The sequence below is a fragment of the Equus przewalskii genome, chromosome 6 (genome assembly GCF_037783145.1).
Source record: "Equus przewalskii isolate Varuska chromosome 6, EquPr2, whole genome shotgun sequence".
NCBI lineage: Eukaryota > Metazoa > Chordata > Mammalia > Perissodactyla > Equidae > Equus > Equus przewalskii.
The window spans coordinates 86,386,919-86,400,921 of NC_091836.1; the positions used below are offsets into that span (position 1 = coordinate 86,386,919).

Genomic DNA, 14,003 nt, shown 5'->3' on the forward strand with positions numbered 1-14,003 from the left:
ATGGAGATTTCTCAAAAAATTAAAAATAGAAATACCATACGACCCAGCTATCCCACTATTGGGTGTTTATCTAAAGAACTGGAAATCAACAATTCAAAGAGACTTATGCACCCCTATGTTCACTGCAGCATTACTCACCATAGCCAAGACGTGGAAGCAACCCAAGTGCCCGCTGACTGACGAATGGATAAAGAAGATATGGTATATATATTTACATATATACACAATGGAGTACTACTCAGTCATAGAAAAAGACAAAATCATCCCATTCGCAACAACACGGATGGACCTTGAGGGTATTATGTTAAGTGAAATAAGCCAGACAGAAGAAGACAAACATCGTATGATCTCACTTGTATGTGGAAGAGAAACACGGGCAAAGAGAACAGTTCAGTAGTTACCAGAGGGAAGGAGGTTGGGGGCTGGGCACAAGGGTTGAAGGGGCACATATATATGGTGACTGACAAATAGTAACATGCAACTGAAATTTCACAATGTTATAAACTATTATGACCTCAACAAAAAAATTTAAAAACAATCTAAAATACAGCACCCACTCTTCAGCACCAGATGCTCTCCTCTGGAAGATCACCACACATGAGGTGACCAGATGTTACAGTGAAATCAAACAGTAACAGGGGACTCACTCAGACGCTAAGTGAGGACAGGTTTTCATTTAGTTCCATAATAAACCCCATTCACTTGCTTTCTGATGGGCACTGTACCATGTACTGAAGATCAAGCTGCAATCGAGACATGGTACCTGTCTTCAGGTAGCTTAAACTCGAAATGGCAACTGGAGTTGTCCAGAAAAGATTCAGCTGGGTAAGCTCTAATGTGAGCCTTGTAAAGTGGTACAACTTAGATTTGTAGGTAAGGGGCTGGGGTTGCAATACTCCCAAACTCATTCTTGCTGCCACTGTGAACGGAAACAGAAGCCCAGGAAGGAATCGTGAACAATTAAAATATCTTTTCTCAACTCTTCAAAGGCACACTTCACTGTCCCAGCTTTAAAGTGGGAGTTTCTGGGGAAGGAAAGCCACTCGGTGGCTCTGCTAGGTGTGCCTCCCCTAGTCTGCACCCAGGCACCAAGGAGCTGCCACAGGCTCCACCTCTTCTGGTACCATCTGCACGTCTAGGGTGGGAGTGGAGTGAGTAGCATTCATAGTCACCTTTTGGCCCTTCAACCTGGAAAACCATCATCCAGGCTCTTGTATGTCCTCTAGTCCACAACTTTAGCACTGTGCTAGCTCTGCTATTTCCTGTCTGTGTCCTTAGACAAGCTATTTCAAGTCTTGGTTCCCTCATCCACAAAATGAGATAAAATATATAACGTTTCAGAGGAATGCTGTTAGAATTAAAAGTGATGTTTGAACACTGCTTAGCACAATACATGGCACATAGTCAATATTCAACAAATGGGAGCTATCATTATTATTATTTCTAAAAAATCCTATTGTTCCCAATTAAGTCTTTCTTAACTGCCAACCTCAGTGCTCAAACCCAAGCCTGTCAACACCATTCCCAGGTTCAGTGCCTGAGAAGGAACCAGCCTCTTCCCCTAGATCCTTCAGGAGCCTAAAGAGGCTTGAGCTTGCCTCCCACCAAACTCTCCTCTAGCCTTCAAATTTCATCCCCTCTAAGAAGCTCTCTCAAAGACTCAAGAGACCTGGCCAACACTCTTCTAGATCTCTCTTCTCACATGTCCTCATTTCTTACCAGAAGGAGATTTATATTATCAATCACATCCCATTTAGAAAGTGTTAGGACTCTGTGTCCTCCCTGTTGTCACATTCCAAGTCCACCGCTCTTATGTAATGAACGCACCCTGGGTATTCGACACGTACTGATGGAGCAAGAGGAACACAAGAATCATGGAAATGATTCATATGAAACTCCAGCTCTGTGATAACCGACAACGATTTCCACAGACCTACAAGAAATCAGAGTTTCCTGAAAACACACAGAAGGTTGGATATGACAAAGAAATCTACTAACACAACTTACATGTGTTTATTGCTTCATAGTTTATAAAATGCTTTCACATTCACGACATCATTTTGACAATAACTTGGAGAGGCAGGCCTAATAAGTGTAATATCAATTTAACAGATGCAAAATCTGAGGCTCGGCGAAGTAAAGCAGTGTCCAAGAATCAAGCCACAGTGAAAAGTCTCTTGATTCTTCCAAGTCCTTCTCCTATTTACGGCAATATATATAGCTTCATGTAGACTCTATCCTCACATGATGTGCATGCTCCAGGCAATTAATAAAAAATCTTATCCAACAGGGACCAAGTGGAGATAAAAACACAGAGAAGATACTCATGACTAAATCACCTTCCTGGAGTGAGGAACTTTGCTCACTCAGTCCTGGGAGTGCTGGCTACAACACACAAATTTTGTTCAGCAGCCATGAGCAATCTTCCCCAGCCAGCTCCTGAAGTGGCAATGGGAAGGTCCTCACGGGAGACACCAGCAGCCTCCCAGCACCTGTGAGTGGGCTCCTACTCTGCCCCCTGCTTTGCTTTCTCCTTATTACTTCTGGCCCTTCTGAAAAGCCAGAGGCTTCACAACTGATTGTTGTATCAGCTGATCTTTTTGCAATGACATCTCTGATTCTTTCCAATTCTGCTATCTACAGCCAGTCTCCCTAATCTAAGACAATACCAGGCATCCAGTAAAAAGAACTCCCTTCCAAACAGCAAGCTGCAGATGCAGGCGGTGGCCACCACCGACAGTGTTCCCACAGAGAGAACTACTGCATCACAGAAGGGAATTATGTAACCAGACAAAGACTAACCTCCTTCTTTCTAGCCATCATTCTGCAGTCCCTCCACCAACTAGGCTGGGGACTTGGGGTACTGAAGGCCGCATCCCAACAGAATGGCCTGGTTTTGCTTCCTTGGAAGTGATAAGAGCAATATTTTCTCTTTATCTATGTCAGGGGGCCCCTGCCAGGCAAGGCCTCAGTGGCTCAGAACATACAGGCCAAGAAGAGGCTGGAACTGGATGGGAATAACCTTTGGGGAAGAAGGTGACTACAGGGCTGGCTCCTAAGACAACCATCCAATATACAGTACCCAAAGGGGCCTGGCAGAGAGAGGCTTGATTCAGGCCAGTGCCAATATCAAAGATGGCCTCCAAGCAGGAAGCAGCCCTCAAAGTCCAGCAGATGGCATTCTGCTGGGGAATTAGCCATCCAGAACAAGGTTTCAAGTGACTGGGGATCCAGGACAGAGTCCAGTCCCTGGGCAATGAGACTGACAAAGTCTAGGCCCTGCTCAGGGTAGGGTTCTTGTGCAAGTGGAACTGGTAGAGAGGCCTAGCTGTCTGACAGGACCACTGTGGGGGAGAGATGGTGTTTAAGAAAGACAAAAGGAAGGCCAGGGTTCATCACAGCCAAGGAGCCCGGCCTCCAGCAGGTCAACAAATTCCAGATCTGGAATCTCAAGAAGGATCAGGGACAACCGAGGTAGATGGAAAGTGGAAAAGGGTTTGAGGGACAACAGCTCAACAGAGCCAAGGAAGGTGGGTAATGACACCAAGCAAAGAAAAACTCAATCAAGAAAGAAAGAAGGGGCAGGTTAGTCAGGCTGGATGGTAGGAATACCGAGATGAATATAAGACATCATCCTTACTATCTGTTGGGGGATGGGTAGTGGTTGTCCAAGTAGCCAAGGGCAAAGGGAAGCAGAAGAACCACCACATGCAAAGACTCAGAAGTATCAAACAACATGATGACTCTGTTGGTGCAGTATGGATGAACTGCAGAAGGCAAGGTAGAGAAGAGCAGAAGGTGAAACTGCATATTCTGATAGGGCAGGGTCAATAAGAGCTTCTTGTGACGAGCCAGAGATTTTGGACTTCATCCTGGATGGGAAGGCATTAAAAAGAAAAGGCATACATTCATCCCTATAACAATTATTTGCTGAGTACCTACTGTGTGCTAGGCTCTAATCAAGGTGATAGGGACACAGTGGTGAACAGGCCGACAACCTTCCTGGCACTCACACTCTTGGAACTCCATTCTTTGCACTCTGGCTATGAAGAGTATGGGTTGTGAGCTTTTCCTACTCCTTAAGGGCAGAGGCTGGGTCTTATTCTCCACTACATCCTAAAGGCTTGGCTTAGTTTCTCCCATATGCAGGTTTCCATTAAGCATTTATTGTGGGGATGAATGTTTTCTGTATTTTCTAAGGATCTTAAAAAAGAAAGCATAGCACGATCAGATTTATATTTTAGTACATCATTTTGGCAGCTGGGTGGGGGCAGCTGGGATGAGGCCAGACTAAAGACAAGGGGTTCTTAACTAAGGGGCTGCCACTGTAACAAGGCAACAGATGACGGAGGCCCAAGCTACAGAGACAGTGGTAGAGATGGAGGTAGTTTTAGTTCCCCGACCAACGGATCCATGCACAGCTCACTCAGCTTTCACAGACCTTGCACTTCTTTCATCAAACTACTGCAACCTCCTTTAAACCCTCATTGGCTTCTGTTTTCACTCTAAACCTCTGCGTGATTTACTTTCACCCTGGGACAGCCCAGTTTTCAAGGTCAAATGCAACAAAAGACAGCTGGTCAGCTCCAGGGTGACCCTGGGCATGGCCGGGGCAGTCATAATGCTGCAGAGCATGGTAGTGACATAGGAGGTCACTGGGACTTTAAATCAGTGCTGATGAAATTCCTCTGCTGCTGAGAGAGCGCAAGCAAGAAGCATCCTTGCTGTAGACGCTGATGGCTACCTCGACAAGAATTCATGCTCTCAGACACTGCATGGAGTTTGGCTATGGATTACCAAACATTTGGCCTCCACTATCATCACAGGTTCTGATTCTGAGAAGTGTTTCCCACAAGACCCAAGACAATTGTACGTAGTTCCTAAGATCTCAAGTGACTGAAAGATAAGAGCAGCTCTGACCTATACTTATAACAAAACCTGTATCTGAATCATAGAGTGGCTCATATGCTATGAACAAATAACTGATGCACAGCACTTTAGAGTTTACCAAAGCCCTTATATATCTTCTATATGCACCTTTCGATAACCCTGCGGGCAAGGTAAAGCAGATATTATTATTCCCACTTTGGAGCGGTTTAGACTGACCCAAAGTCACATGGATTGTAGGTGACAAAGCAAAAATTCCAACTCAGGTCTCACTCCACATTCAAGATTTTGTCCATCAGACCTCCAATTCCAGTAGGCACTACGGTTCACCAGTCAGGAGCTGTTTTCACTGCCCCAGTCCTCACTGAGGCTATTCCTTTCCCCCTGCTTTTCCTCATGAGCCACTGACTCAGATTGTGAGTCTAGAGACAGCTACCAGGTCTCCAGCAGACCCAACTACCACCTAGTTATAGAAAAGCCAGAGTCCAGGGCCACATTCTGATCAGAGTTGTCCTCTCTGATCAGAGAGGAAGATGTTGGTGTCACAGAGCTGGCAATGAGAAGACTGAGAGCCCTGAGAGGCAGGTTCAAGTCCTGTTCTGCCCTGTCCATGCAATCTGGAACTCGTGACAGCTTTCTCTTTGAACTTTAGTTTCCTCACCCCTAGAACAAAGGCAGCCACATCTGCCCTGCCCACTACTCAGGGGTCAGAGCCAATAATGATGTCTTTCTTCTCCTACTTCCAGGCAGTTGCCAGACTGTGCTGGATGGACCCACTACAGAGTAGAGTGAACTAGTCCATCCCTGAGACCTCCCACACTAACCTCATCACACCAGAAGACAATATGGCTTTCAATCTAACGAGGAAGATGCAAGCCACCCAACAGGAGCTCTCACACTTTTTTCAGCACACTTCTAATACAAAGACAAATAAGACAGAATATGCTCTCAAAGAACTCAGTTTGATTTAGAGATGGACACATTCATAATTACTTTATTACAGTATTGGGCAGCAACTCTGACCTTTCTTTGTGAATTCTGGGCACCTTGCCCTGTGCACGGCCTGCAGTAGAATGCAGTAAACACTTATTGAGGAAATAAATAAAACTAAGATATACCATGGTGACAAAGGATACACACACTTCAATAAAAGCATTTCTCTGGTCCACCTTGAAACTTCTATCCCCACATATCTTCCCTTTTTTTTCCACTCCTGTGCAGGAAAAAAAGTGTCCTTCCTCCTTGGCAGAACCAATTCCTTCACAGTGATGTCAATCCTCTCTCTCCTCTCCTTGGGGGCCTGGCTCCGGCTATGGCCTCTCCTTGCATCTTTATTCATAAGCTTTTCTCTCTCTCTCTCTAATCCTTTCTCTTAGCCTTCTGACCCCCTCCAGTTTCCCTGAGCTTACAAAACCAACTCAAACCAAGCTCTCCTTTCAAGCTCCTGAGCCTGTTCTCATCCTTCTTTGGCCAACGAATCTCCTGAAAGGGTCATTCACATTTGCAGCCTCAGTTTCTCATCACCTTTTCATTCCCCATGTCCCTGCTTTAGCTTCCACCTTTCCACCAAAGCTTCTCTCCAAAGTGTCAGCACACCTCCCCGTCAGCAGATCCAGGGTCTTCTCAGTCTCTGACCTCCCTGTTGAAATTTCCTTCCTTCTGAGATGCTGCAGTTCCTGGCTTGCTTTCTCCCTCTCTTGTCAATACTCAGTCTCTATCTGGCTGCTCTTCCTCTGCTTTCCTCTTAATGCAAGTTCTTGCCAAGATTCCCCTGTTACTTTATATTAGCTCCCTTGAGAACTAATTTAATGTCAAAGCTTCCAATTCAGGAAGCCTTTCCAGTCACCACCTCCCACCCCAACTCCCCCCAACCCCAACCCTATAGAACCCAACAGAACCACAAGGACTGAAAATGCAAGAAAGAAAAGGTCCCCAAGGACATGGGAAGGGATGGGATCAACATATTTTCATTGTCAGACTCTCTCTTACAGCCATTGTCATGTTCTGTTTGTCCCGCAATGAATTTATCTGAGCCCTGTGACAGAAACTGTTCCACTCTTCTCTGCTTCCCCTATTCAGCTAATGCAGTGCTCAGACAGACAGGTATACACAAGCCTCTGCTGGATTAAAGAAGAAAAGCCAAAGATGAATAAGCGTGAAAGCACTCAGTAAATTGTGAAGTGTTAAAGGACTATACGCCTCGTCACCAACAGCCTTCGTAAGAAACTTCAGGGTTGTTCAAGCACATCACAGGGGCAAAGCCTGTCTGTTCTCTGGCTCTGCAGGACATCTGATCCTCAAATGCCTAAAAACACGGGAATTTCTGAACTGGCCTGGAACTGAGAGCGCAGACTGTGGGGAGACAGAAGAAGAGCACATCCCTCCCAAACCATTTCTTTCATTCCTTTTTTACTTATTCAGTCAGCAAACATCTGCTAGCACATATGAAGTGTCAGGAACTATTCTGGATACTGGGAACACAGCTTTGAACAAGACAGACAAGGCCCTTGCCCTCTTGGATCTTATGTTTTAGTGTTAAGAGAGAGATGATTAACTATAAATAAATACGAAAAGCGCAGGTAGTAAGTAAGCACTTGCTGTATCATATCCTTTTCCACCTCTTTCAAACAAGGCAGCCCAGCCCTGTCTGGTCATTCTTCCTCTCTTCTGAGTGTTCACACAGACAAAACCAGTCCACAGCTTTGAGACTGTGTGTGTTACTTCTCTTCCCGTTAGGTCAGCAGCAACAGCACCAATGTGCTGGCCTTTCTAATCTCCCACGAAACAGTCTTTGGGTAAACACTGCTACGCCATTTTGGGGAGGCCTCGAAAACTAGCTACACCTGGAAGGTTCTGACTGCCCGGGCGCCATGGCCTCAGCAACCTCACACTCGTCTAACAACGGCAAAGGCGCCACAGGTTCCTCACCACAGAGTTACTTGGGAATGCTTTTTCAGGTTGTGTTCAATTCTGCCAGAGCCCTCTGGACTCAGCTGATTGCTGGTGGTAGATTCTGTGTTATTTAGGGCACCAAAGTCCCACAGTCTTGACACAAACTTAAAATTAGAAATGCATAAATAGAGGAAAGGAGGAAGGTCATTCAGGAAAAGCAGCCTTCCGAGGGAGCTGCAGGACAAAGATGCCCTGGAAACTTCCAGGTTCATTAATGGGTTTTACACAGCATTCAAGTGGTATTTCTCCTTCAGAAATAACACTGTAGAAAGCGTAGGGGACTGGCTCAAACCTCAGCTAACACAGCCGAGTGAGTGACTCTGCAAACTAAAAATAGCTCCTTTCCCACTCGTTCTGACAGATTTCACTGAGACCCTGTGCACAGGTTGATCCTCTAACAAACAGTTTTAGTCCTGCAGCAAAATGAGGGCTGATGGCATCTGGGCATGAGAATTACCCTGTCTCTGGTTCAGCTCTTGTTTATTGCCACGTTTCCCGCTTCTGCTCCACTGGCTGTGCGTGTGCACACACGTGCACGTGCACACCGAGCTCCCTCACTGGCATTTGGTGCTCCTCAACCAAACGTGGGCAGAATTTAAACCAGGAACATGACTCAGGACGATGGCTGCAGACTGAGCCCAGAGCAAGGCCCTCAGAAACACTGGGATTCAGGCTTTTTGTCTTGTGTCTTTTCCTAATTCCTAGCTAGCCTCTCTGGGCCTCAGTTTCCTCAATTAGAAAATGATAATTATCCCCCTTCTGCCTTATTTCATAGCATTACACTTGGATCAAATGAGATAACGTGTGTGGAAGTTATTTTCCTTCAGATCATACTCCTATCAGAAGGAGGGATGGCAGTGATGGGGCAGGCTAGACAGGCAGCCAGACCAGACCACTGGAACGCACAGGCATCCCAACTGCACCAGGAGTTAAACACGGACCTGGATTCACAGTTTTAGTGCTTGTTGTGCTCCCTCTTCCTGGAATGTCCTTTCACCTTTGCTAAACTCCTACATGTTTAAGAACCTACTTCAAACAACACTTCTTTTCTGTTAGTGACTTCAGAATAAATCATTCCATCTTTACTGAGCCCTTGGCCTTTTATACATACCTCTCATAGCACTTTTTCACTCTGTACGGTAAGGATTTATCTATCTAGGTTCCTGGAAGTTCTCTGACAGCAAAGATCATGTATTCCTTATCTTTGTAACCACTTCCCCACGCACCACCACTATGTGGCTGATGCAGGCACACAGCAGGTGTCAACTAATGTTTACTGGGTTGACTATGGAATGGGCAAGAGCCCAAAGCCAAGAAGGAGGTACGGCAAGAGAGCAGAAAAGTTGGGATGGCACAGACAGAGCCAGCAGAGGGGCTGTCAGGCAGGGAATCCAGGAAGGTAGTGTCACCAGGTCTGCCTGCCCTGGCACTAAGGGCACAGCCACAGGGACGAGAATCAAAGCCAAACCTGGGAGGTCCTGAAAAAAATGAGGGATTGAACAGGGAGCAGGGGGACCATACTGAGGTCCAGGCACCAAGGAGTAGGAGCCTCATACTAAGTACCAGTGAACTAGAAGGGAACAACAGGGCTTGGGGACAAGGACGAAGGGCAGAGAACAGAGCCAAGGCAAAGAAGGAGAGCAAGGCTGAAACGGTAGTGAAGCCTGGAACTTCCAGATAAGTTAACATTCCCAGGTCTGCCAGGGTGGAGCCAGAAGCTGGGAGTTAAGTGACTTGGCTATAACACTGAGGGACTCCAGAGACAGGAGCCATTACACATTTAAGTAGTGATCATTTCCATGAAATGGAATCAGAGATGGAAAGGACTCTTAGATCTATAGGAAACATTAGGAATCATCTGCTCTAACATCCTGGGGGAATAGAAGGTCCAGGAGGAAAAGGGGCTTGCACAAACTCACTCAGCCGGGCAGAACCAAAGCTCGAACCCAGGCTTTCTGACTCCCATCTAGTTCTTGTCTCCCAAGGGCTGTTGACCTTCAGTCAAGTAGGTTTCCTGCCGGTTACACTTACATACCAGGTGCCCAATTCTAGCTGCTTCAGAATCCTGGGGAGGCCCCAGTGTCCCCACTAAGTGAGCATAAGCACTTCTGCCTAGTTGTGAATGCTTCCACCTTTGGACAGAGTCCAGAGCCAACGTTCCACAGGAAATGTGCAGGGAACATCCCCACCTGGGGCTTAGAAAGCAAAAAGCTGCTGTGGAATACGTTTAGTGCTAAGAAGCAAACAAAATTGCTCATACACACCCTGCCCTGACACGTGCTTGAAGGGATTAATCCCAACTGCTGTGCTACCCCTGGAATTTTCCCGGAGTGGCTAGAGAGACCCAGTATCTAAGGTAAAGCTTAAATACACAAGTTTCATATACATAATGCAGGAAAAACCTAGTTTTCACCAGTGTATGAACATTAAAGGAAGGCCCAGCAGGTCTAAAATCTCAAAGTCTTTCTCAGGCTAAATGTGAGACACAGCTCAAAAGAAAAGAATTGAGACTCTCAGGGAACCAGAGACCCTGACTCCCAGACTTCTAGAACTTTCATCCAGCTAAGGGCACACATGCAAAAGGACATAAGCAATTTTACGTTGTCTATACAGGAAGTATGTGAGCTTCAAGTACTCAAGTCCAAGCCCCAGCCCCACTGTTTACCTGCTGTGCAATCTGGGGCCAGTGACTCACCCACTCTGACCTTGGTTTCCTTGTACGTAAAGCAATGATTATAATACCTGTGCCCATGCTCATTATGAAGATGAAACAATAGATGTAAAGCATTTAGCACACTGCCTGGCCCATAATAAGCACTAAGTAATTGTGCTGATTTGCTTTCCTTTGCTCATGGGAAGGGATGGTTATACCACAGTCCACTTCCATCTACCTGTGCTTTCCCCTCCTGCTTGGCTGTCCCTCCAGACTCTTCTGGGCAGACATCCTACCTGAGGTCCCAGCCCAGACAGCTCATTCCTCCCTCTGCTTATCCCTTGGACAGATAAGGCAATTGGTCAGCTACAGGCCACACTCAATTCCTTGAAGGTCAGGAATCATCAGCTTAGTTTGAGGCTGTTCCTGTCTCCCCAGGTGTCCCTCCACCTCCCCGGCCAAGCCCCTGACCAAGGCAGCGCCTAGTTTAGCATGGCTGTCATCTTTTCCATGGTGAACCCACTCCTAGCAGCTTCCAGCTGCCCCTGGCCTGGCTCTACACCTCAGGCAAATAGATGCCTGACAGGTCAGACCCAGACATCAACAGCCAGAGAGAATTCCCAGACTCACCTTCCCAGCAGGAAACAGCCTGGAGTCTGACTCTGCAGTGAGACCTGAGTGTATACACACTAGCACCCCAGAGACTGGAGCAGAGAGGGAGGGGAGCCCTGAAATGAAGCTGCTAAGGGGCTCAGGGTGCAAGTTGACTCTTCAGATTGCCTCAGCAAGAAGCTAAATAAGTCACCTCACTGTCAGGCTCTCAGGCTGTATGTTTGCACTGGCCATGTCTGTCACAGAGCCACACATCATGGCCAGCATAGGGCATTAAAACGCTTCAAAGGAAAGAAGAGAAAGGAATCAACCATTACCAGGTGCCTGCTGCATGCCAAGGACTTTCTGAGTAACCCTCGTCAATGTCCTTCCGTGGTCGGTATTATTACCCTCATCTTGCCAATAAAACCAGACTCAGAAAAATCCATGAGGCCTCTATGCCTCCGCTATGCTACCTGATCACAAAGTCTCAAATGTCCTGGGAAAGACAAAGAAAAGCTGAGGAGTCTAAAGAGCTAGGAACCGAGCCCTCAGCACACTAAGTCGCTAGGCAGACAATCTAGCTTAAATACTGCACTGCATTCCCTCGTTCCCTGCTGGGGGAGTTGACTCCTTTCAGACAGAACCTACAGAAATACAGCAGAAGTCATCAAGATGCTCATGGCCTCTGCCCCAGCAATTTCATCCCCAATACTGTATCTGAAGGAAACAGTTCAACAGGGTATTCACTGCAGAATCCATCATAGTGACAAAAAAAGCAGGGGAGGACATAATCTAAATGTCCAACATTCAAAAAATGATTTGGAAAACCCCAGAACCTTCAGATCATATAATGTTGTAAGACCAAGAGGAAACAAAACAAAGCATTTGTGACAAAATAAATGAAGACCAAATACAAACCACCATTAATGCTATCACTACAACTTTGTAAGTATGTACATGTGTGTACGCAAAAAGGAATGCAGTTGTGTTAGGCCGGTAAGATTATGGATGGTTTTATTATTATTATTACCACATCTAAATTGTCTTTGTGGTGTGGTTTAGTACCTTTTCAATTAAAGAAAAAGAGAGAGAAAGACAGACAGATCAACTCAGCACTTAGGAAGGGCCCGAGAGGCCCAGGGCTGGGATGTGCAGCAGAAATTGAGAGCCGTCCTACATACCCGGAAGGAGGAGGCCAGGCGGGCCCCAGGGGAAGGGAAGCCCTCTAGGTATGGAGAGGGTTGTAATTAGTCTGATGCTAATTACAGAAGTCTCACTAGCTTATTAATTTTTTGACAGACTCTGAATGAAGACTGAATTCCTTCATTAAGCCAACTTGGGTTCAAAGGCACATTTCCTGCGTGGCCGTCCTCACTCTTCTCAAAAACCTAGCCTTTTCTTTTTTTTAAGGACAGCAGTAAAGTAAAATTTAGTACCAGAAACACACACCCTGGAGAAATTAAGACTCAGCCTTAAATGTACAAATTCAAGACATTTCAGGGAACTAAAGGGGCCTGAAGAAGCAACTGAACCGCAGTGTTGTCTACACTGGGAGATATAAACAGAAGCACAGCATCCTCAGCTCAGACTTAAAGGCCCCCCTTGATCAGGTCCCACCAAACTGTCTGATAGCACCTCATTTTCGCCCCCAGACACCCCATGCTCTAGCCAAACTGAGCCACCAATGGTCACCACACACTTTCTTCACTTTCCTTCCTCTGTGACTCTGCTCAAGCTGTTGTGCCCAGCTGAAAATCCTCCTCTTCTTACAGCTGCTTGCTCAAGTCTGACCCATGCTCCCAGGCACAAATCAAAGCCATATCCCCCCAACCCAATTCCTGTATCCGGAATTCATTTCTTATTCTTTGAAGTGGACCCACAGTACTCTGAGCCTCTCTAAAGGAGTTACGTAGTCTGCCTTGTGGTTTAGTTATCTGGGTAACTGCCTTTCTACCATATTAAACTACAGACAATGTGAGGGCAAGGACCCTTCAGATTCCTGCATGGAACCTACCATAATGCTTGGACTATGAGCACACAGTAGGCCCTCAAAAAACATTTCACTGAAAGATAGGGAAAAGGAATGCATGACATCTATGGAAAGTCACTTCCTACCTCAGTAGCTCCCGTTAAGCAATGCAGAGGTGAAGGCGTGCTCTTCTGTGGTCTCGGGCAGGGGAGAGACAAACCCTGCATGTCCAGTCTCCAGTTTTCATGAGACTCCAGCTTCCTCCCTAGTTGACCATAGTCCGCACGGCCCCAGGTAAACACCTTGCCAGTTTCTAAAATAAAACATTATTTGAATTAAGGCTACATTCCACAGCTGTGCTCTCATGGGTAGGCAATGAATTACAAGAGAAAGTGTGAACATTTATTTTCGTACCAACAACAATGTACCAGGAGCCTATCTTCCTATAAAGAAAGCACAAGAATTCCCATTTCCACAGCTGTGGGAACTGAGGTTCAGAGAGGTGAAATGACTCACCCAAGATCAAACAAGTGGTGAGTACCACAGTTGGATTCCAACAGAGGCTGATTCTAAAGCCTTGCTCCTACATTCTAACAGATATGGACATGACCACAGGCAACACTTCAACCTCACCGGATGGCCTCCACAGCCTCTCCCCTCCTCACACTGTCCTGTGCTTGGCCCAGGTGTCTGTCCTCAGGATTTCCTCTCTCTCACTCCATCCAGGGATCCTGTCAGCCACCCCGAAGTTCCCCAGCCTCCTGACTTGTCCGTGCCACATCTCAGGGTCTTACTCTGAGCTCAATTAACAGTCAGTTTCACATGTTTTCCCCTCCGTGTATTATAAGAGGGCCTTTCGGAGGCTATGCTCTCACCCAAAGGAGCAACGCAAACAGTGCCAAGGCCAGTGTCTGTGTGTGCTGGAGGGAAGGGAGGGAGAGAGAAAAA

General features: G+C 46.4%; 1 protein-coding gene across 44 annotated transcripts in view; it reads right to left on the bottom strand.

Annotated features, from left to right (window-relative positions):
- Positions 1 to 14,003, bottom strand: part of SERGEF (secretion regulating guanine nucleotide exchange factor) — a 229,504-nt gene that overhangs the window by 168,033 nt on the left and 47,468 nt on the right. For 24 of the 44 annotated variants that reach the window (XR_011541223.1, XR_011541222.1, XR_011541225.1 and 21 more), the window contains one exon: positions 13,202 to 13,368. The exons of 5 other annotated variants lie outside the window; for them this stretch is intronic. Coding sequence is in view for 33 of the 39 variants with exons in the window: in XM_070624439.1 (XP_070480540.1) it covers positions 13,202 to 13,368 (167 nt within the window). In the remaining 6 variants the exon portion in view is untranslated. Of the gene's footprint in view, positions 1 to 13,197; positions 13,369 to 14,003 lie in introns of all 44 variants that reach the window. 15 more of the 44 variants (XR_011541221.1, XR_011541224.1, XM_070624436.1 and 12 more) reach the window with 1 other exon arrangement.